Source organism: Papaver somniferum, unplaced genomic scaffold (assembly GCF_003573695.1).
Source record: "Papaver somniferum cultivar HN1 unplaced genomic scaffold, ASM357369v1 unplaced-scaffold_150, whole genome shotgun sequence".
NCBI lineage: Eukaryota > Viridiplantae > Streptophyta > Magnoliopsida > Ranunculales > Papaveraceae > Papaver > Papaver somniferum.
In genome coordinates this window covers 5,647,121-5,671,949 of record NW_020624377.1, presented here as the reverse complement: position 1 = coordinate 5,671,949, position 24,829 = coordinate 5,647,121, and the positions used below count along the sequence as shown (strand labels likewise).

Genomic DNA, 24,829 nt, shown 5'->3' with positions numbered 1-24,829 from the left:
GGAGGAACTGGACTTGGCTTGGCAGCAGAAGAAGTGGCAGGGCAGCAGCAGCTTGGCATCAGCATCAGCAGCAGCAGCAGCTTCAGGGCAGATAGTGATGCAGCAGGAACTGCAGGAAGGCAGCAGCAGCAGCTGCAAGGGAAGAAAAGCAGCAGCACTGCAGCTGCACAAGCAGTGCACAGAAAGAAGGCAGCAGCACTGTATACAGCTGCACAAGCAGGGGAAAGCAAGAGAAAAGCAACAACAGCAGAGGCAGCAGTGTAGCAGAAAAAGGCAGTGCACAACAGCAGCAGCAACAGAGTTGCTGCAGACAACTGCAAGGCAAGTGACAACAAAGCAAATAGCGGCAAAACAGTGAACAAAAGCAAAACAAAACAAGAATGAACCAAGGCCTAAGGCCAAGGGCAGGGTTGTGGTGAAGAAACTGAAATGAAGCAATACTAAGGCAGCATACAGGCAAACAAATAGAATGGGAAGAAAACTAGCTTGCTATGAGCACTAGTTTCTCCCAATGCTCAATCAAAGTGCAACCTAAGCATACACAGGGAATGGCAAGAAAATCAGCTTGCTTTAAGCACTGATTTATTCCATTACACAATTAGCACAAAGCTTCAAATGTATCTAGCCTAGCATTCCATTATGTAACTGACAGTGACAGGAGCAACAACAAACATGATCTCAACTAACTGAACTAACATTGAACAACATCTAAACAGGACACATGTTAACAGGAGATGAAACTAAAAACATTAACAGAAACATCACATTAAACAGGAATTAACAGAACATGAACATTAAACAAGCAGCAAATTGAACTAAAAACATAACATGAAATAAGCATAACAGGAACATAAATGAAATGAAACTGAAACATGAACATGAAACTAAGCAGCAAATTGAACTAAAAACATTAAGCATAACAAGTGAACTGAAATTGAGCTTGTAAACTGAAAATTAACAGAAATTAACAGTTAACAGGACATGAGAGTCCTGGATGTAGGCTAGTCCAAACATAACTATTACAACACACACATAAGGCTATTTATAGTCACAGACCCAAATTTCTCAAAATTATAAAATTAGGGTTTATAGAAAAATCCCCAAATTCCAACAGTGAAATTAGCTCACCTAATCGTCAAATTGACGTCGACCCATCCTTTCTCTGACTCTCCTGTATCACTCCATGCCTTCAATTTCACTCTAGCTCAACCTAATTTACCAATTTTGCACGCCTAGGGTTTCTGATAGAGAACGTGCAAAAATTGAGAAAATAGGTGGCTAAGGAGAAGGGAACAGATGGTATTGGTTGTTGGGTGATGGGGTGATGATGGTGGAGGAGTGGTGGTGGCAGTGGAGTTGGTGGTGATGATGGTGGTGCGGCAGTTGCAGGGTGATGGCTCTGCAGAGGGGGGTGGTGGAGGAGATGGCTCGACTGTTTGGGAGAAGGGGGGTGTTTGGGTAGGTGGTATAGGTTCGGTTGCTAGAGTGTGAGGCGGCTTCATCAAATTTGATGTTCTGCGACGCTGAGTCATTGGATGCGAAGCTGGTAGGTAGATCGTACGGTGATGTGAAGTGAGGCTTGTAGCGACCGCTGGATTATATAATACAACAAAATCAACGATGCTAGATGGAGTTAGGTGTTGTAGTGTTAGGCGGAGATATCAAACTTTGATGCACAGCAAGGGAGCGACCGTTGGATTCAACTACTATCTAATCTGAAGGCTTGGAATTTCAGCGCTGTGGTGCTTGGCAGAGACTTCAGATTTTGATGATCTATGAAGGAGCGACCATCGGATGCTTCTGAGAACTGATCTGACGGCTGAGAACAAAGGCGCTTTTGTGTGTAGAAAATGAGGTTGTGCGCACCATTCTTTGCGGCTTCCTTGCGTAATTTCTCCCGGCTTTTCACTACTTTTCTGCTCTTTTCGCTCCGCGACTCATCCGAACTTTATTTATTACCTAAAAATGCAAAATTAATTAATAAAAATATTTATTCTTGAAAACAATGAAAATACAGAATATGGGATAAAATGTAGAATTAATGCACAAAAGATGAGTTAAAATGCCAACAAAAAGGGATAAATATATACAATATTTGGCACTCATCAGGTGTGGTTAAGAAACCTAGAAGCGTACAGTCATTTGTGTATGACAAGCTAAGTTTTCGATCTAACGATTGAGAAATATTATCTTGAATCTAAATCAGGTTTTCATCTAACGGTGAATATTGATTGCTTTGTAACTAAGGAAAAACCCTGATTTGAAAGGCTATATAAAGGAGACATCTAGTATTGTGCAAAACTAATCCCCACACCTTACGTGTGATACTAGTTTGCATACTAGAGTCGTTTCTCCTTTAACCTTTGGTTTTCTTCTTCTAAAACCAGGTTAACGACTTCATTGGGATTGTGAATCTAGACCGATACTACTTTTATCGTATTTGTGTGATCAGATCTTGCATCTTCTATCGTAACAGTACAATCATATTAATTTGATTGAGATCGTGAGAGTTCTCCGATAGGCAAGATATAAAAAGTAATCATAAAAACCTTCGTCTCATCGTTTGTGATTCCACGACATCTTGTTTTGCTACCATACGATTAAGATTGTTGTGAGGTGATTGATTAATATAGGCTGTTCTTTGGAATATAAGACCGGATTATCAATTGGTTCCTCTTCACCTTGATTATTATCAAAAGACGGAACAAAAACTTTTAGGGTTTTTCTGCGGGAGACAGATTGATCCTTTGATAGACTTGTATGTGTGTGACAGATTTGTTTATTGTTAAAGCATGCGATTTTGGGTCGTAACAACTCTTAGTTGTGGGTGAGATCAGCTAAGGGAATCAAGTGCGCAATATCCTGCTGGGATCAGAGGCGTAGGGAGTACAACTGTACCTTGGATCAGTGGGAAACTTATTGGGGTTCAAATGTAGTCCAGCCCGAAGTTAGCTTGGAGTAGGCTAGTGTCTGTAGCGGCTTAATACAATGTGTATTCAATCTGGACTAGGTCCCGGGGTTTTTCTGCATTTGCGGTTTCCTCGTTAACAAAATTATGGTGTCTGTGTTATTTATTTTTCCACATTATATTTGTTTATATAATTGAAATAATACAGGTTGTGCGTTTGAATCAATCAATTGGAAATCCGATCTTTGGTTGTTGATTGATATTGATTGATCCTTGGACATTGGTCTTTGGTACCGTCCAAGTTATTCATTGTGTTTGATTATAGACTCGCTGATTTCTATTAGCTTGAGTGAATCAAAACAAGAGAGAGATATTAACTCCTTGATATAATTTTATTCTGACTGTCTAGTTGATTCTTTAGTAAGTGTTTCGTAGTTAGTCCATACAGATTTCTAAGCGAAATATTGGGTGGTGTTGTTAGACCCCCGCTTTTTCAGTTCTTATTCCTTGAACCAAAGTTTGCGAACTTTGTTGATCAAGAAAAACGGAATGTGGCGTGAGCCAAGTCCGCGAACTCAGTCCGCGAACCGACGGAAGTTCTCGACCCGAGAATTTCTGATGGAGTTTGTAAACTCCTTTCGTGAGCTTAAGTCCGCGAACCCAGTCCGCAAACTTGAGTAGGTTATATCTAAAATCGGTTGTTCTTGAACTCATGTTTATATAAACTAAGGAATGCTTTTGCAAACCATGGCTATAAAGTTCATGAACCGATTCGAGCGAATCAAACCGTTTTTGCTTCGATTGTCTTGTGTAGTTACATAAGATCTAAGCAATTGAACAACTCTCTAACTAGTTCATTTGAGTCATTTGGACTAGTTATGGTAAAGAAGAATATGGTGGATATGAAAGTGATCATTTGGCTAACCATTTGGTTAAATATTGTTGAACTAACAAATGTTAATGTTTGGGAACGACTACATAAACCCATAATTTGACATTTCATTTGTGTGTAACAAGCTAAGTTTTCGATCCAACGGTCGAGAAATATTAGCTTGAATCTAATCAGGTTTTCATCTAATGGTGAATATTGAATGCTTTGTTACCAAGCTAACATTTATTGCAAACCCTGATTTGAAAGACTATATAAGGGAGAACTCTAGCAACTGGGAAACCTAATCTCCACACGTTACGTGTGATACTAGTGGTGCTAAGCTAGAGTGATTCTCCTTTAACCTTTGGTTTCTTCTTCTAAACCAGGTTAACGACTTAAAGACTTCATTGGGATTGTGAATCCAGACCGATACTACTTTTCTTGTAGTTGTGTGATCTGATCTTGCTATTTCTATCGTTACGAGTACAATTGTAATAATTGGCTTGAGATTTATATCTCTGATAGGCAAGATAGAAAAGTAATCACAAACACTTCGTCTCATCGTTTGTGATTCCACAATATCTTTTTTCGCTGCGTCGTTTAAGATTATTGTGAGGTGATTGATAATACTAGGATTTTCTTCGGGAATATAAGTCCGTTTTATCAATTGGTTTTTGTTCACCTTGATTTATCAAAAGACGGAACAAAACTCGTAGGTATATTCGTGGGATACGGATTTATCTATTACCATAGACTTTTCTGTGTGATACAGATTTGTTAATTAAAGTCTTCGACTTTGGGTCGTAGCAACTCTTAGTTGCGGGTGAGATCAGCTAAGGGAATCAAGTACGTAGCATCCTGCTGGGATCAGAGGCGTAGGAGCATAACTGTACCTTGGATCAGTGTGAGATTGATTGGGGTTCAACTACAGTCCAGACCGAAGTTAGTTTGAATTAGGATAGTGTCTGTAGCGGCTTAATACAATGTGTGTTCAATCTGGACTAGGTCCCGGGGTTTTTCTGCATTTGAGGTTTCCTCGTTAACAAAATTCTGGTGTCTGTGTTATTTCTTTTCCGCATTATATTTTTCTATATAATTGAAATATCACAGGTTATGCGTTGTTTAATCAATTAGAATATCCGACCTTTTGGTTGTTGATTTAAATTGATTGACACTTGGATATTGGTCTTTGGTACCATCCAAGTTATCTCTCTAGTATTTGATAAAGACTCGCATATTTCTATTTGTTTGAGTATATATCAAATCGGAGGATTGAGATATAAACTCTTCGATATACTTTTATCTATATTGAGTCTGACTGTCTAGTTGATTCTCTAGAAAGTATATTGGAGTTTGTCCATACAGATTGCTAATCGAATTGTTGGGTGTGGTTGTTGTACCCCGCTTTTTCACATAACAAGTTGTACCAAAACACGTTCTATACGTTGAGTGTGTTAATACAAAGTTTTAATGTTTTAGAATTTCATCATTCGGGGAAAAGCTTTCATGTTTGATTATTGACAAAAATGGAAACCACATCAACAAGGAAAATTAAGTGAGAAAATGACATTAAAAATGGCACCCCTGAAGAAGCAGAAAATCTTCTTATCACTCTTCAAATTTTTGAAGGCATTACAGGACATCTAGTCAACCTTGTAAAAAGCTCAGTTTTGAGTATTGGAGATTATGCTTTTATTGATGATGTAGCTGTTATTCTCAATTGCAAGAAAGAACAACTCGCACTGAAGTATCTTGGTCTTCCAGTAGGTGCTATAAGTAGAAATGCTCAATCCGGGATGTGGTAATTGAATTCTTTTAAAGAAGCTTGCTCTATGGAAGAGAAGGTTCTTTACAAAAATCGGTAGGATCATGCTGATTAAAACCACTCTTTTTAGCCTTCCCATTTATTTCATGTCCTTGTTCCCTATGCCAGTGCAAGTGGAACATAAACTGAACCAAATCATGAGAGATTTTCTTTGGGGTTCAACAACAGAGAAGAAAAAAATAAAATGGGTGGCTTGGAACAGAATATCTAGACCAAAAAAAGCTGGAGGCCTGGGCATAAGAAACTTAAGATTAACCAATAGAGCCTTACTGGATAAATGGTCCTGAAGATACTCATCAGAGAAACAACAGTTATGGAGAAAGCTTATTCAAACCAAAATGCTTGGGAAACCTTCAGATATACTTGTCAAAGACTCTACACTCTCACAAGGTAGAGGCATATGGAAAGGAATTCAACAACAGAAGATAGTAGTAGTAGAGATGAATTCAATTGAAGTTAGAAGTGGACATCAGATATATTTTTGGTGGGAAAAGTGAAAAGATAACCAAACTTTGAAATCCAAATTCCCAAAAATTTACAAGCTCTCTTCGCAAAAAAATGCAAGCTTACATGAGATGGTTGAAAAACAATACTTGGAATATACTTTTAAGAAGAAATCTTAATCATTCAAAGTTGCTGCAAATCACTCAGCTTTTTGAATGCTTAGAATCTCCCCCTATTCTCTCTGATCAAGAAGATGTTCTAATTTGCAATTTGCCTGGAGGTTTTACTACTAAAAACTGCTAGGTACAATTGGCTCCTTGAACAAGAACCAATTCCAGCCCCTCTCCCCCCTCATCAATGCACCTGGATCAAGTATGTACCTCCAAAATGTCAGATTTTTTTTTTGTATGGCTGCTCAAAATGTTATTCCCACCACTGATAATCTCAACAGAAGAGGGTGCAATATTCAGAATCCCACATGCTCCTTATGCAATCAACACCCTGAATCTGTTCCTCACTTACTTCTCCACTGCAATTACTCTCAACAAATTTGGAACTACATCATTGCTGGTTATAATGTTCGATGGGTACAAGCAGGTTCGGTAGAAGCCCAAATGATAGCTTGGAAAACCGTAGAAACGGGGGTAGAAAAATTTGGCCAATTCTCATACTTGCTATTATCAGAGCCATTTGGAAGGAGAGAAATAGAAGGAAAATGTCTCATAAATCTCCTTGAGCTGAAGGAGTAATCATAAGTGAAGTTAAAGCTCTCATATATCAATGGGGCAGCGGGGAAAAATGGTTTCGGAGTCTCACATTTAAGGACCTAAATACTCATTGGAAAACTATAATCGATAGTATGTAAAAAGGTGTAAATCAAAAAATGGGACCTTTGGTCTTGTTACGTTTTTCTTTTATACAATTTAACATTTTCTCTCAAAAAATAATAAATAAATAAAATAACGATTAGAGGCTGCTATAAGTTAACTTTATTTTCATGCATCTAATACTGTTAGTGTTGGAAAAAATTGGGTTTCACAAAGGATGAATGAATCAGAGAAGAAAGTGTTGCACTCCAAAACTTTCAAGGCTTGTATAAATTTCTTTTAGACAAATATTTCTACCCTCCCAATAACAATTGGCGATTACAACAGGTATGCGAAATATTGCCTTCAGGATACAATGAAAGCCCTGCAACGAAAACTGAATTCAAGGTTTGTACCCCTTGATTCAATCAAGAACACACCAAGAGATTTCTGATTTCTGATGATGCTTTTTGAAACAGAGAAAACAGATTGATTTTTCTTATATGTTAAACGAAACTGGGAGAAGCTATTTATAAAGGGTTTTGCACCTGTTGGGAATAGGTTTTTATTCGCCAACAGGTTTCTATTCACGAAACGTCAGGTTCCTTCATCAACAGACATCAATGGTGTCTTTTGGATTCGAAATTTTCGAACAGGCTTTTATCGACCACAGCCTGGGGGGCGATGCCCCCCAGGACCCCCCTTTGGTTAGCGGCGTTGAAAATATTCCAACATTCTCCCCCTATTTTCAAAAACCATAAAACAAAGTTAAAACTTTTAAATCAGAGTGACTGCATCACCGAAGTGACTGCCTACGTACCCGAGTGGGATCAAGCCAACGTAGTTCAAGCACAATTGAGACTAAGCATCATCGTTGAAATCAACACATAAATGATAGGTATCTTTTGGATTTGAACCTTCACTTAGTGTAAGAAACTCAAAGCCTTATCGAGGTTCTATGGTGAAACCAGTCTTGAACCAAGTACCCCTTATGATAAAACCGGAGTCTCCACACATATTGATTTCATAAAATCATGTGTTCTGTAGCCAAGCACGTTAATGGCCATGTGCTTATATCCTTGTTCATGAGTCTTCTTTAGAGAACGGTCTTCTTCTCTTAGGAAACGGCCTTATTTCCATACTCATATAGGTAAGTCTCGAAGGTGTTTCTGCGATACACCTTTTACTAATCATAGACTCATTAAGGATTTACATCCATCCTATTTTCTTGCAGAAACCAGCACTAATAAGAAATGGGAAGTTTTTATATTAGTGCTCCATAATCCACATCCATAACTTGTTGGTACCACATTGAACCTTGTTTATCCTTTTCAAAACATAGGTTGGGTTTCTGCTATGGGAGATCAAACTTCCTTCACAGACCTTAGTCCCATTTCTTTCCTTTTTATTGAAACCACTGAACTTGGTAGACTTTTCGTAAATGGGTCTGCCAAATTCTCTTTGATTCAATAAAGTTAACCGTAACTACTCCCCTCTTGAGTAGTTGCCTAACCATGTAGTGTCTAAGACTTGCATGTCTAGACTTTCCATTATAAGTCTTATTAGAGACATTATAGATTGTAGCTTGATTATCACAATTAATCAAGACCGCCGGAGTTGGCTTCTTCCAAAAAGGAATTTCCATAAGTAGGTTTCTAAGCCAATCTGCCTCCTTACATGCATCAGTTAAAGCTATCAATTCTGACAACATTGTTGAATCAGAATACAAGTCTGCTTCTTGGAACTCCAAGACACAGCAGCACCCCCTAATGTAAAAATCCATCCAGAAGTTGACTTGGAATTTGATTCTACATTGTTCCAGTTAGCATCGCTGTACCCCTCTAGTGCAGCGGGATAGCCTTGGTAATGCAAACCAAAATTTATTGTTCCTTTCAAGTAAGCCATAACTCTTGAAACTGCTTTCCAGTGTTCATATCCTGGATTACTTGAGAAACGACATAATATTCCCACGGCTTGGGCTATGTCCGGTCTTGTGCAATGCATAGCGTACATAAGACTCCCAATAACACTAGAATACTCAAGTTGAGCATGAGTACGGCCGGTGTTCTTCATTAACTTGATAGTATGGTCTAAAGGAGTAGGTGCTGGATTGTCATCAAAGTGACCATATTTCTTGAGAAATTTCTCAATATAATGAGATTGAGTTAAAACCAACTCATCTCCCTTTCTTAGGATCTTAATTCCCAAGATTACATCAGCCTCTCCTAAATCCTTCATATCAAAGTTAGAACTAAGAAACTTCTTTGTTTCTTCCACAACAGATATGTCAGACCCAAAGATTAACATATCATCAACATACAAACAGAGAATCACACAACCAGAACTATCATGCTTACTATAGATACATTTGTCCGCATCATTCACCACAAAACCATATGACAAAACTACTTTATCAAACTTCTCATGCCATTGCATAGGGGCTTGCTTCAAACCATAGAGAGATTTCACTAACTTGCAAACTTTCTTCTCTTGGCCTGGTAATATGAAACCTTCAGGTTGTTCCATATATATCTCTTCTTCTAAATCCCCATTTAGAAAAGCAGTTTTGACATCCATTTGATGCACAACCAACTTATGAATAGAAGCAAGTGCAATCAAGCAACGAATGGATGAGATGCGGGCAACAGGAGCATATGTATCAAAGTAATCAATACCATGTCTTTGTTTATAACCCTTGGCAACTAGCCTTGCCTTAAACTTATCAACTTCACCATCAGCTCTCAACTTTCTCTTGAATATCCATTTACTTCCTATTGCTTTAGCACCAGGAGGTAAATTTACTAATACCCAAGTCCCGTTAGTCAAAAGCGAATGCTTTTCATCATTGATGGCTTCTTTCCAGAAATTTGCATCTCTAGAACTCATGGCTTCAGCATAAGTTTTAGGGTCATCATCAGTATGCATAACATACTGGTTAACACTAAGAATTCTATTCTTATTTGCCTCTACAAGGTAATAAATAAAGTTTGGATCAGGCTTTTTCTCAATCCTTCCTCTCTTACTCCTTCTAGGTTCGATATCTTCAGTAGGCACTGAAATATCATTGTCATAAGTAGGAGAGGGATTTTCATCATTGTTATCAATCTCCATAGGTTCTAGATCAGGTAACAATGGATTCTCCATGGGTTGCATTTGAGAACTGTTCCTATTTAAGTTCTCAAAGAATTCCACATCTACAGATTCTATAATCTCAAAAGTGTCAAGGTTTATAAATCTGTAGGTGATACTATTAAGAGAGTATCCCACAAAAGCACATTTATAAGCCCTGTTTCCCAACTTTGGTCTTTTGGGATCAGGCTTTCGAACATATGCTAAACAACCCCAGACTTTAAGTCTTCTCAAGTTTGGTTTCCTCTTAAACCACAACTCATAAGGAGAAACACTCTTCTTTTTCAAAGGAATTCTATTCAAAATATAACATGCAGACAACATAGCTTCACCCCACAAAGAATTAGGCAAACCAGAACTTATAAGCATGCAATTAACCATATCAATCAAAGTTCTATTTTTCCTTTCAGCCATACCATTTTGTTGAGGTGTGTAAGGTGCAGTACGTTGATGAACTAAACCATGCTCTTGACAAAAGGAATTAAATTCAGTAGGAAAGTATTCACCACCACGATCAGAACGTAAAATCTTAATTTTGTGCTCTAATTGTGTCTCTACTTCTGCTTTATAAATCCTAAATTTATCAAAGACTTCATCCTTAGATTTCATTAAATATGTATAAGCATATCTAGTACTATCTTCTATAAAAGTGACATAATACTTATTTCCACCACGAGTGGCAGAACCATGCAAATCACCCACATCACTATGTACTAATTCAAGTAAGGAAGAATTTCGTACTACAGACTTATGGGAAATTCTAGTTATCTTTGCTTGCACACATATTTCACATTTAGAAGCATGATCAAAATTGCAATCAGAAATCAAGCCTAATCGATTCATGTTTCTAAGAGAACCATAATTCACATGCCCTAATCTACCATGCCATAAATTAACAGAGTCAACAATATAAGCAGAACCATTATTTATTAAATTAAGCTTAATCATCCCATTACAAGCATATCCTTGTCCAACAAACACACCATTTTTGGACAACACAAACTTATTAGACTCATAGGTCGTCTTGAATCCAGCCTTCATAACAAGGTCGCCGGAAACAAGGTTCTTCACGATGTCAGGGACATGTAAAACATTAGTAAGAGTCACAGTCTTTCCCGAAGTAAACGAGAGTTCAACAGTGCCTTTCCCAATAACTTTGCTGCGTTGACCGTTTGCGGAGACAACATCGTTTCCTTCTCCACTAACCGGTTCGTATGTCTTGTAAAGATTTCTATCCTTACAGATATGGATGGTTGCACCATTGTCGTACCACCATCCACCCCCAGTTTCAGCAACAGCATTGGCGGCTTGCACCACGATCACAAGTTTGTCATCGACCATATTTGCCTCCTTTTTCTGGTTCTGCTGTTGTTTCTTTTTGAGACGACAGTCACGAGCAAAATGGCCGGGTTTGTCACAGAAGTAGCAAGGGCCGACAGCGCCCTTCTTCTTACTCTTCTTGTTGGGATGCTTCTTAAACTGAGTATCATTCTTAGGTTTCAAGGAATTCGGTGTTTTAGATTCTTCTACGCTATTCACCTTAGAATGGTTTTCAGAATGTGGACTATCCTTAAGTTCTCGCTTACGAGAGTCCTCTTCTATGCGAAGATGACGTTGTAAGGCCTCTAAATCATAGTCAGTCTCAGCATGCTTAAGTTTCTTCTTATAACCATTCCAAGAAGGGGGGAGACGAGAAATAATAACCCCAACAACAAACGCAGAAACAAGATCAATTCCAGCATCCTTAAGATGATTAACTATGAGTAAAAGTTCACTGACCTGGGCAATGATTGACTTACTGTCAACCATCTTAAAATCCATGAAATTGCAAATCAGGAATTTCTTGTTGCTTGCTTCAGAAATCTTGTATTTGTTGTCAAGCGCAGTCCACAATCCCTTTGCAGTCCCAATACTCCGATGTGCATTGTACACATGTTTGTCCAGAGCATTCAAAATATGACCACGACACATGAAATCATCTTCCTGACGCTGCTTTCGTCTAGCCTTCAATTCCTCAGTGTCATTGTCAGTTGCAGCAGGAATTTCCTCCAATCCATCTTCAAGTATGTACCACAACTTGATGGTGATCAGGAAAAACTTCACAGTCTCTTGCCAACGGGTAAAAACCTTCACCATCAAAACGTTCCAATCGAGTAAAGGTTTGGTTCATCACTTGCAGAGATTGAGAGTAGTAGCATTCGAATTCGAAGATTCACCCTCCATTGCCAGAAGATATTTGTCTAAAAACTGTTGGAAAAAATTGGGTTTCACAAAGGATGAATGAATCAGAGAAGAAAGTGTTGCACTCCAAAACTTTCAAGGCTTGTATAAATTTCTTTTAGACAAATATTTCTACCCTCCCAATAACAATTGGCGATTACAACAGGTATGCGAAATATTGCCTTCAGGATACAATGAAAGCCCTGCAACGAAAACTGAATTCAAGGTTTGTACCCCTTGATTCAATCAAGAACACACCAAGAGATTTCTGATTTCTGATGATGCTTTTTGAAACAGAGAAAACAGATTGATTTTTCTTATATGTTAAACGAAACTGGGAGAAGCTATTTATAAAGGGTTTTGCACCTGTTGGGAATAGGTTTTTATTCGCCAACAAGTTTCTATTCACGAAACGTCAGGTTCCTTCATCAACAGGTCGACCACAGCCTGGGGGGCGATGCCCCCCAAGACCCCCCTTTGGTTAGCGGCGTTGAAAATATTCCAACAGTTAGCTCCAAACATCAATTTGAGGTAGAAATTTTGGTGCATATTATGGTCCCTATAAGCACATGGAGACGCGGAATACATCTCAATCAGTAAGTAAAAGTAGAGAAAAATAGATGGGGTTAATTTGTGTTACCTCCCCTGGAGAAGATCATAACTTGAGTTACCTCCCCTACAGAATAAATATTAGTAAAACCTCCTCTCGTCACTTTTTCCATCCAAACCCGGTTAGATGAGAAGATCATAATTTGAGTTACTTCCCCTGGAGAAGATCATAATTTGAGTTACCTCCCCTAAGAGCATCCAGCTATACGAAGCAGCTGACACAGCTAACCGGGTTTAGATGAAAAAAGTGACGAGAAGAGGTTTTACTAATATTTGTTCTATATGGGAGGTAACTCATATTATGATCTTCTCCAGGGGAGGTAACGCAAATTACCCCAAAATAGATGTTACTAAGCCATTTTACGCATATTAATCGGAGACAACGGTAGGTTCTAAACACATATTAATCAAATCAGAAACAACCATTGGTTCTAAACCAGTTTTCATATGTAACATGTTAATCAGAGACAACCGTCGGTTCTAATCCATTATTCACATATTAATCAGAGACGACATGTTAAGTTGCTATCCAAATACAAGTTTGTTTGTGTCATTGTTATCGAAACAGGACATACCCACCGCAAGTGACAAACCAATAGGTACGTCACAGTTCTAGCATCGCCATGAGTTAATGGTGTCCAATCAAGTCGTTTTGTATACTAGAGATGTAAGTTGTTACCTAACGGAACACATGCATGGGAGATGCTACATTGACTCTGTACCTAATTTTCTGCAACTGGCAATCCATTTAGCTGCACATATTATTTATTTATTTTTGAAGCATGCACATATATGTATACGTACGATGCAGATGTCAGCGCAGTTCATTTCTTTTTATTTATTTTTTGATCGGTTCTATAACAATGGTCCTAAAAAAAAACAAAAAAAGGTTCATTTCATTTTCCAAAGAGAATTTAATAATGGTCATATATATACTTCTGCCATAGTACTTCTTTACTCATATAATCAAGTTGCATATCTCCTGAGACCACACTAATCTCTCAGTAAACCCAAGGATCCTGGTGGACAAAAATGGACTCCAAAAGTATCGGTAAAAATATCAAGATTTGTTTTCTTGTTTTGCTTTTACTTTACCTTTTTTGCTTGCTTGATTAAAGTATTACTATTTTATCAACCCTGGTTTTTTTGCTTTACACCATAACCACTTGTTAATATATTTATATCCGAGAGGTCACTTTTTACACTCTAATGTAAATTTCTCATCCATTCATCCCTTAATAAAAACCCCCAATTCCCCTCTTCTTTTCCACACAACTGCTTCACTTCTCTATCTCTGGAAGAAGAAGAAAAATAATAGCAACCATGAAGGAAACCTTTGCGGGAAAAACCAAAATGCTATTCTTCATTATCTTCTCTTCCTTGCTCACAATAGAAACAACAAACGGTGTCATTGCCGGGCTCACAAGTTCAAACACCAGTGTGTACTTATCAACTTCTCATGTGTTCTTAAATCCTCGTGCAGATCCACTTTATACCCCGAACTATGCTACTCTTCTATTGCAAGTATTTCGGGTGGTGTTGCCGAGAGCTTAAGATCGAAAAAAGATGTGATACGGTTATCTATTAACATTACGTGTGAAGTAGTTTGGCAGAATTATTTCACCATTTCCAAGTTGATCAAATATAGGAAAAATGTGTCGCATCGCGAGAAAGAAGCTCTTCATGATTGTTTAGAAATGGTGGATGAAACACTCGACCAACTTCACGAAGCAAGAGATGATCTTAAAGTATACCTAATAGAATATATTTTCCCTTATTTACAGCTTACAGGATATTCTCATTGATGGACTGTAATCATAATAATATATATTGCCTAACATCCCTCTAAGGAAGTTAAGGCGTGTTTTACCAAAACCGACATGGTATCATCCTAACTACACGATCCTCTTCTTCCTCTTCCATTTTCTTTTCTTCTTCAACAACATCAATCATGGCAGGAGATAAAAAGACACTACACCCGGCGTTTACCATCAACAACATCAAAACCCTCATCCCTATTCTCCTAGATATCAAACAGGATGAATACTCTTCTTGGGTTTTTCTGTTCGAGCTCCATCTTCAGGCTCATCGTCTTCTCTTTCTCATTGATGGATCCACACCACCACCGGATGTCGACGCTCCCACCGTGCTTCAACTTGACGCTCTCTGTCGTCAATGGATGTTCTCCACCATGACCAAGGATTTAATGCTCACCGTCCTCAAATCTGGGGAAACTGCTCAAGAGATTTGGGATCATCTCAAGAAACTTTTTCAAGACAACAAAGGTAACCGTGCTGCGACTCTTGAACGTCAGTTTGTTAACCTTAAGTTTGTTGATTGCACTAGTATTGATGATTACTGTGATAAACTTAAATCCCTATCGGATCGATTACGTGATCTTGATTTTCCTATGAATGATAAACGACTTGTGATTCAACTCGTCAACGGCCTTCCGGAGGAATACAACACGGTGGCCTCCTTTATCCAACAAGCTATGCCTACATTCGATGCCGCTCGCTCACAGCTGCGAACCGAAGAGATCCGCCGCTCTCAACAGACCTGTACGTCTTCACCTACAGCGCTTGCAGCTACAGCTTCGACCACAGATCGTGGAACTCAGCGCTCACAGCGCTCAGGCTCATCCAAACGCAGTGGCAGTCGATCGTCCTCCTCAACTGCGGCTCCACCACTGCTGCCAACTCCACCACTGCTGCCAACTCCACCACATCCTTACCAGCTGTATCGTGCACCAAATCCGGCTTACAGCAATCACTGGACACCACAGTGGGCAACGCCACCTTGTCCGTATCCCACAGCACCTCCGGAAACAGCACGGCAGCAACCTTTCAGTCACAGCTCCTACCGAGGCCGTGGACGTAGTGGACAGTCACGCGGTCGACCTTCCAGCATTGGACGTGGACAGGCATATCTCAATCCTTCCACGGAATACCTTCATCCCAGTGACATTGCCGAAGCGTACAGTTCCATGAGTTTACACTCTCCTGACGACGTTTTTTATATGGATACCGGTGCCACATCGCATCTCACCGCGGACTCAGGTACTCTAAACACTGTTTTTAATACTAGCAATGTTCGTTCCATCTTAGTTGGCAATGGTAACAGTATTCCAGTCATTGCTTCCGGTACCAAGTTCATCGACATTCCATCTCGCACCCTAAAGCTAAAAGACACTCTTGTTGCTCCTGACATTATAAAAAATTTGGTTTCCGTTCGTAAATTCACCACTGATAATCATGTGTCTGTTGAATTTGACCCATCTGGTTTTTCTGTGAAGGATTTGAGATCGAGGAAGATTCTTCTTCGATGTAATAGTTCCGGGGAGCTCTACCCTATTACTTCTTCTGCCGTGCCACCTTCAACTTCGCTCTTGCCTCATCCAATATCCCTTCTCACGTGCTCCTATGATGTTTGGCACAGCCGTCTTGGCCACCCAGGGAAAGCTATCTTAGATAATTTACGTGCAAACTCTTCAATTCTATGTAATAAAAATCAGTCTACTAAACTTTGTCATTCCTGTCAAGTTAGTAAACATATTCGTCTGCCATTTTCTGATTCAAACTCTGTCACTTTTGCCCCATTTGATATAATTCATAGCGACTTATGGACATCTCCATTGCATGTCGAGACTGGTTTCAATTACTATCTTATATTGCTAGATGACTTCACAAATTATCTATGGATCTTTCCTCTCAAATTAAAATCCCAGGTTTATACCAAGTTCTTAGAATTTCGCTCTTTCGTTAAAACACAGTTTGAACGTGAAATCAAATCTTTTCAATGTGACATGGGTCGTGAATTCGACAACTCCTCATTTCACGATTTTGCTCACCAAAATGGGTTAGTTTTCCGTTTCTCATGTCCTCATACCTCCTCTCAAAACGGCAAGGCTGAGCGAATGATTCGTCGTGTCAATGACATCACTCGCACAATTATGTCTCATGCCTCAATCCCTCCCACCTATTGGGCCAACTCCCTTCATATGGTCGTCTACCTTCATAACATACTCCCTTCCAAAATTCTCGATTACGCTTCTCCAGTTTCAATCCTTTATCAACGACAACCAACGTACTCTCATATTCGTATTTTTGGTTGTCTTTGCTATCCAAACCTATCCGCCACCACTCCTCATAAGCTTTCTCCTCGTTCTACTAGGTGTGTTTTTCTTGGTTTCCCAACACATCATCGTGGATATCGTTGTCTCGACTTAGCCACTCACAAGATCATCTTATCTCGACATGTGACATTTGATGAAAACGTTTTTCCTTTCAAAGAAAAACTTCCCATCGCATCCCACAGTCCAGAGCCTCCTTCCACATCAACTCTCCCTATTTTTCCCATTCGTCTTCTCTACCCAACAGCTCTTAACCCTCAGACCAGCCTCCCTCCTGCCCTGCCATCTTCCGCCGTTTCTGCACAACCTATTTCCGCTGCACAGCAACTACCAGCTACTCAGCACAATCCCGTCACTTCCCCACCAGTTCCTGCTGCACAGGAACTACCAGCTACACAGCACACTCCCGTCATTTCCCCACCAGATTCCGCTCCACAGCAACTCTATACTCCTCCCCATCGTCGTTCCCCCACAGCAGCTCGACTCCACTCCACTGCACACCCAGATTCCAGACCTGCAGTTTCTGACAACTGCAATCCAGCAGGGTCTGTCACTACCACGACCCCTGCCTGCCCTGCCCGGGCTGATACACCATCATCCCCCACTCCGTCTGTCCCTGACACTTCAGTCACCTCTTCTCGACCTGTCACCCGTGCCTCTCGTTGCATATTTCGTCCCACCCATCGTCTGAATCTTAATGTGCAAACACCACAACTTATATCCAATCTGCCAAAATCTCACCTGTCTGCTCTTCGTGATCCCAACTGGACCAAGGCCATGCTACATGAGTTCATTGCTATGTTAAAAACACACACTTGGGACCTAGTACCACGACCTCTTGGTGCTCATGTTATTCGCTCCATGTGGTTATTTCGTCACAAGTTTAATGCAGATGGTACATTGCAGCGACACAAAGCCCGTCTTGTTGCCAACGGTAAGTCACAACAGGTTGGGGTTGATTGTTTTGAGACTTTTAGTCCGGTTGTTAAGCCAGCCACTATTCGTACCGTTCTCAGCATTGCCATGTCCAGATCCTGGCCGATTCATCAGTTGGATGTTAAGAATGCCTTTCTTCATGGGGACTTGTACGAGACAGTTTATATGTTTCAACCTCCAGGTTTTGTTGACCCTACTCGCCCTGATTATGTTTGTCGTCTTCGTCGATCCCTTTATGGTCTCAAACAGGCGCCTCGGGCGTGGTTTCAGAGGTTTGCAACTTTCATTACAGGTTGTGGTTTTCGGGGTAGTGTTTGTGATCCATCTCTTTTCATTTACCGGTCCGGTCAGGATACTGCATACTTATTATTGTATGTTGATGATATCATACTCACTGCCTCTACTGATGCTCTACTGTCCCGTTTTATTGACCTGATGAAACGGGAATTTTCTAGGACTGATCTTGGCCCGTTGCATCATTTTTTGGGTATTACTGCCACTCGTTCTTCCTCAGGGTTGTTTTTATCTCAGTCGCTCTATACAAAGGATATTATTGCTCGTGCATCCATGACGAACTGCAATCCAGTGGCAACTCCGGTAGACACAAATTCTAAGCTGAGCGCTACTTCTGGTCCAGCAATTTCGGATCCTACTTTATACAGAAGTCTGGCCGGGCCGCTACAATACCTTACTTTCACTCGACCGGATATCTTTTATGCAGTCCAGCAGGTATGTTTATTTATGCACGATCCTCGAGAGCCTCACATGCAAGCCATCAAGCGCATTATTCGATATCTTCAGGGCACTATTGATCACGGTTTGTCACCATCGGTTTCGAATATTTCTGCCCTAACCGCCTACTCTGATGCTGATTGGGCGGGTTGTCCTGACTCACGACGCTCAACCTCTGGTTACTGCATATTTCTTGGGGACAATCTTGTATCATGGTCCTCAAAACGTCAAGCAACTGTGTCCCGTTCCAGTGCCGAAGCAGAATACAGAGGTGTCGCTAATGCGGTGGCTGAAACAACCTGGCTACGGAATCTACTTCTTGAGTTACATATACCATTACGGCGTGCTACTATGGTATATTATGACAATGTGAGTGCTATCTACATGTCTGGTGATCCGGTTCAACATCAACGCACTAAGCATGTAGAGATTGATATCCACTTCGTTCGTGAAAGAGTTCTTATTGGTGACATTCGCGTATTGCACATCCCTTCAGAAAATCAGTATGCTGATATCTTCACGAAGGGTCTTCCACGTCAGTTGTTTCTTAGTTTTCGTTCTAGTCTTAGCGTTTGTTCCTCTCCCGCTCAGACTAAGGGGGTGTAATAGAATATATTTTCCCTTATTTACAGCTCACAGAATATTCTCATTGATGGACTGTAATCATAATAATATATATTGCCTAACATCCCTCTAAGGAAGTTAAGGCGTGTTTTACCAAAACCGACAATACCCAAGCAAGACAACCCTTGCACAACAAGCAAGTCATCTCAAAACGCTAGTAAGTGCAGCCATTACTAACGAAGATACTTGCCTCGATGGATTCTCTTATAACAAGGCTGATAAAATTGTGCGCCATGCTCTAGTAAAAGGTCAGCAACATGTACACAAAATGTGTAGTAATGTTTTTGCGATGATAAAGCACTTAACCGATACCGATATGGAAAATGAGCGGTACATATCCGGAAAAAAATTAGAAAATAATGCTAGTTTGGAAAGCCAAAGCACAGACGGGTTTCCCGAATGGTTATCAGAAGGTGACCGACGACTTTTACAGTCCACAACAGTGACAGTTAATGCTACAGTTGCAGCTGACGGAAGTGGTGACTTTTCAACGGTTTCGGCTGCTGTTGCAGCTGCACCTCTGAAGAGTACTAGGAGATATATAATTAGGATTAAAGCTGGTGTATATAGAGAAAATGTTGAAGTTCCAAAAAAGAAGACAAACTTGATGTTCTTAGGAGATGGAAGAAAGAAGACGATTATCACCGGGAGTAAGAATGTTGTGGATGGGAGCACTACTTTCAAATCTGCTACCGTTGGTAAGTAATCTTAAAACCCATATAATAATTTACGTGCTAAAATGCCTTCCTTTTTCTTAATTAAAAAGAAGAACGAACGCGATTGTCAAAAAATTCGGTCAGGCGGCATCGAAAATTACGTGCTAAAATATTTTCTCTTAATTAAAAAAACGCGATTATCAAAAAATGCATCGGTAATTTGCAGCGTTTAGCAGCTGTTATGTGAACTGGTAATTTGCAGCGTTTAGCGCTGTTATTAGGTCTTTTTTTTAAAATTAAGTTTAACCTTTTTAACCAAAAAAATAATACTAATAATGAGTTAACTAACATAATCTTAATCTTAATAATTAAGAGCTGGTAACTAGATTTAGATTACTCATTTTAACTAAAAGTCAGTAATTACTAATTTGTGGTTGTGTCAAGTGTTGTCAATGTGTACTCAATTACCTGGAACCAAACCGGATCCGGATGAGTCAGGTCCGGTACCGGGTTCTAAAATGATATTGCTACTGGACGGCTGAACGGTTAGGAACCGATAAATTTTCGGATTCTAACAGGTATCATCCGACAGGTACCCGTCGGATATCGGGTATCCTGATATTTGTCTATGTCTTCCTCGATGTAAATGCAAAGATTTCTTCTAATTCTTGTTTTGATTTTTTTCGTTTTTTCTTATAATGGGTTATATGTCCTCACAATTTAAAATCCTGGTCATAATGGACGACTAAAACATTGGTCTGGGTGATATGGACATGCAAATCAAATATATGAAGCAAACCTTTATACCTTTATTAGTTTTCTTCTTCACAACTTCATTATCTTATCCATCTCCGCCATTAGCACCAGAAAACCCATCGACACCAAATCTATTCACCATCGATCGCTTCTCTTTCTCTACTAGCACTACCATTCCGGTTCCCTAAGTGTTACCACCGACACCACCTTCACAACCTTTCCTCACTGTTACAACCACGATCATCAACAACTCCAATACCACTATCATCGTTTTCAATCAAATTAAAAACCTAATCTTCGTCTATTATCTTCATTTAGTTCTCGAAGAGAAGATTATAGTTTTAAATTAATTGATCCATGATTTTGTTTGAATTGAAAACACCACCACTGACATAGAACTCGACCACCATATAATATCTTTAATGCCCTAATTTCGTTAAAGTTTCTCAATTTTATCATCACCTCATAAATTCAGGAAGCTAAATTAGGTTTTTGCCGTCAATTCATAAAATGGAAACTCGAAAATATGATTGGTCCTTGATAATCCTTGAACATGCAAGTCTCCTAACCCTAATTTTATTTTTAATTCTATTTTCTGAACGACTTGTATTCACCTGTATAAAATCTAGGTTAAAACATGATTAAATTTGGTTTGGATTAGACTGGTTTCATCTTGGTTTAACTTTTGTAAAATCCAGTTTAAAATTCATCGAATTGGGTTTGGATGAAACTAGTTTCATATATGTTAAGCTTATGTAAAATTTAGTTTGAAATTGATTTTTTATGAAACTGGTTTCATCATGTTTTGAATTGAGTTGAAATTGTTTTCATGAAAGCTGATACATGGATGAAACTGGTTTTTTCGGATGTATTTGGTTGGAAGGATGAAATCAGTTTCATCTAGTTTACACATTAATATACCTTAATTTTTGTCAGAATACTCAAGATGAAACCAATTTTATCTAGTTGTAGATCGTGATATAACTGTATTTACGTCAAAATATGCAGGATGAAACCAATTTCATCTAGTTATAGACTATGATATAACTGTATTTTCACCGGAATATGCAGGATGAAATCAGTTTCATGATATACCTGGATTTTCCTCACAATATGCACGTTGAAACCAGGTACATCCTGCAAATGAACCAAGTGCGTCAATACAACTTCTTGAAGGAACTACATGAGAAAATTAATTGTATTAGTTTAGTTCGACTGATTTCATATACATCAACGCTTTCATTTGAGTTCGAATGTATGTGTTTCGCTAACAGTTTGACATGCCAAAAAGAATAAGGGTTTTTTTTGTCTGTTGTCCAAAATTTAGTTATAAAAGTTGGGCGAAAAATCCAATTTGGATATTATAAAAGTATCTTAAAAATCTTTAGGTATTTAAACATGCATATATTTTTACTTATCTTTTTGGCCCATAATTTTTATTTGAGGTTTAGCAAACCAATTTTATGTACATTTAATCTTATTTAGAACATTTAGATTTAACATTAATTTTATATAAAACGTTAGAGACATTATTAGTTTCAAGTCAAAATAATGAATATAAAAACGATTTAGCGAAAAATATAGTTGATTTTACGAGATCCAACAAATACCCAGATTCGATGGGTATTTCATGTTTTCACTGGGTTCGGTTCCGGTCCACTAGTTTAGGAACCGAACCCGGAACCAAATAAAATAACTGGGTCTTGTTTCTGGTAGTATACTACCCAGATCCGATTGGACTCGTTCACACCCCTAGTTGTGTGTATAACTAGCTAGCTAGTTGTTGTTGTTGATTGGTAGTTAGGTCATATCTACATACATGACCGACTTATCACTTGTACCCTTTGTCCAATGTGTCTCTTTCAATTTTATTTATGTCTGGCTCCAGAGATGGAGATATATATAGAGACAAGTGGAGTCAATAAACTCCACTTGATTTCAAATTTAAAGTAATTTAAGATTAATAATTTTGAAACTTATGTCTCATGGGGACAAATACGTATGATGGAATTGAAATCTGACTCCTAATGGAATCTAAGTTATAAAAACTGGTACAAAAAATATAAAAAAATATCAAATTTATGACCTAAATATATATATACAAAAAACGATATAAATACCGTGTTTTACTTAATTAAAATGTTTCATAAATTGATAATCATTCAAATTATACAAAAACATCAATGAAAATACGAAAAACAATCACGAGGGCTCCGGCCGCCGATCCCCTATATGCGTCGATGTCGATTTCTATCATATGGATTTTTCCCCAGCATGAAAAAATGTATGGATTCGTCATTGTCTAGCTCCCTAAATTAAAGAGTATCAAATTTCCTTTACGTAGAATTATGCAAGCCACTCTTTCATTTATTTGACCGTCGGGAGTGGAACCAAGTAAAAACAAGTCACCGCAGAGTTGCTAAATGTCTTTTAAGATTACTTAAATTTATTTTTACATAAATCACTCTATTCACGGTGGCGCACGATGCACATACTTTTTATGCAGAAGTTCAAAATGTGTGATCTATTTCCGGGATTGCATTTTTTGATAAATAGATTATTCTATTAACATTGAAATATGCTGATTCTATTGAAAACTTTTTACACGCTTTCGAAGAAGACGCTAAGAATATTTTAGGGTCTCGTACTCTCATGAACTTTGTACAAGTACATGAATTTTTTTGTCTCTGACGGTGCGTACTTTAACTACATGTACTATTACAAAATCAAATGCATCAAAGAAGAGATTTAAGGTATAAAGGTGCTTCAGACCTTATATCTTTATTGATAATATATATATATATATATATATATCAGGGACGGAACCAGAAAATCTTAATTCATTTTCCAGTCCAGGCTAATGATTTTGGTCGACCATATCATTTTTCTTTTTAGACTGTTGGGGTGTGATGGCTACCTGGGCTAAAGCCTGGGTTAGCCCAGCTATAGGTCCGTCAGTGATATATATATATATATATATATCTTTGGAATCGTGTGGCCGCTAATTGATGCATATGGCCTACTATATGTACTACGTACTATACTTCTTCTTAATTGGGTGCATGATGATCGCAGAAGAAAAGAATTGCATCTACGCATCATTTCTCAAATAGCTAGCTAGCATCATATCTATTCTACCTACGTCTATACCTAATGGTGTTAAGCTATTTTACCTTTACTATTGCAGCTATTGTAGGAAATGGGTTTCTAGCCAAGGGCATTACATTTAAAAACACCGCTGGACCGAGTAAACATCAAGCTGTGGCACTCCGAGTTAGTTCAGATTTATCAGCATTCTACGAATGTGACATGCTAGCATACCAAGATACACTCTACGTACATTCTCTTCGTCAATTCTATATCAATTGTTTAGTAGTCGGGACGGTGGATTTCATATTTGGAAATGGTGCAGTTGTATTGCAACATTGCGATATTCATGCACGCCGCCCTAACCCAGGACAGAAAAACATGATTACTGCTCAAGGCAGAACAGATCCGAACCAGAATACCGGAATAGTAATTCAAAAATCAAGGATTAGTGCTACTTCTGATTTACTACTAGTGAAGAGTAGATTTCCTACTTTCCTTGGTCGACCATGGAAGCAATATTCGAGAACAGTTATAATGCAATCGTCTATATCAAACGTCATTGTTCCTGCTGGGTGGAGCGAATGGGAAGGTGCTTTTGCTCTAGACACATTGTTCTACGCAGAGTATTTGAACACTGGTCCTGGTGCAGGAACTTCTGGAAGGGTTAAATGGAAAGGATATAGAATACTTACGAGTGCAAGTGAAGCTGCACCATTTACGGTTGCCAACTTTTTTGCCGGAAGTAGTTGGTTGCGCAGAAAACTTACGAGTGCAAGTTCTAGGGTCTCTTTGAGGCCCTTTTCCCTTCTAATTTTTTTTCCTTATATGACCTTTTTGATTTGATACAAGTATGATGATCATGTTCTCGTATCAGAATTGAAGACCTTATCTAGTTCTTGGGTGTCTCCAACATTTCCATACCGTTTCTATTTAATTCATAAACAGTCGAAAAATAAATAAATTATGCATTTTTGTATATATGTCAGAAATAGCAGACAAGAAAAAAAAAACAAAAAAAATAATGCAAGCCCCCGGTAGGACTCTGATTTACTACCACCGAACTGTCGAACCCAACATTCGCCTGATTAGAA

The 24,829-nt window shown here is 38.8% G+C and overlaps 2 protein-coding genes across 2 annotated transcripts; both read left to right on the top strand.

Moving 5' to 3' along the window:
- The first annotated feature begins 5,881 nt into the window (after window positions 1–5,881).
- On the top strand, window positions 5,882–14,617 carry LOC113336070. Its single transcript, XM_026582060.1, has 4 exons — window positions 5,882–5,994; window positions 6,387–6,424; window positions 11,123–11,139; window positions 13,931–14,617. Exons 1-4 carry the CDS (start codon window positions 5,882–5,884, stop codon window positions 14,615–14,617), a joined length of 855 nt encoding a protein of 284 aa, XP_026437845.1.
- Window positions 14,618–19,489: 4,872 nt separating this feature from the next.
- On the top strand, window positions 19,490–24,581 carry LOC113336068 (pectinesterase-like). The gene is made up of 2 exons (XM_026582059.1): window positions 19,490–19,934; window positions 23,836–24,581. The coding sequence occupies exons 1-2, from the start codon at window positions 19,505–19,507 to the stop codon at window positions 24,579–24,581; spliced, it is 1,176 nt and encodes a 391-aa protein (XP_026437844.1). The 5' UTR covers window positions 19,490–19,504.
- Window positions 24,582–24,829: the final 248 nt, after the last annotated feature.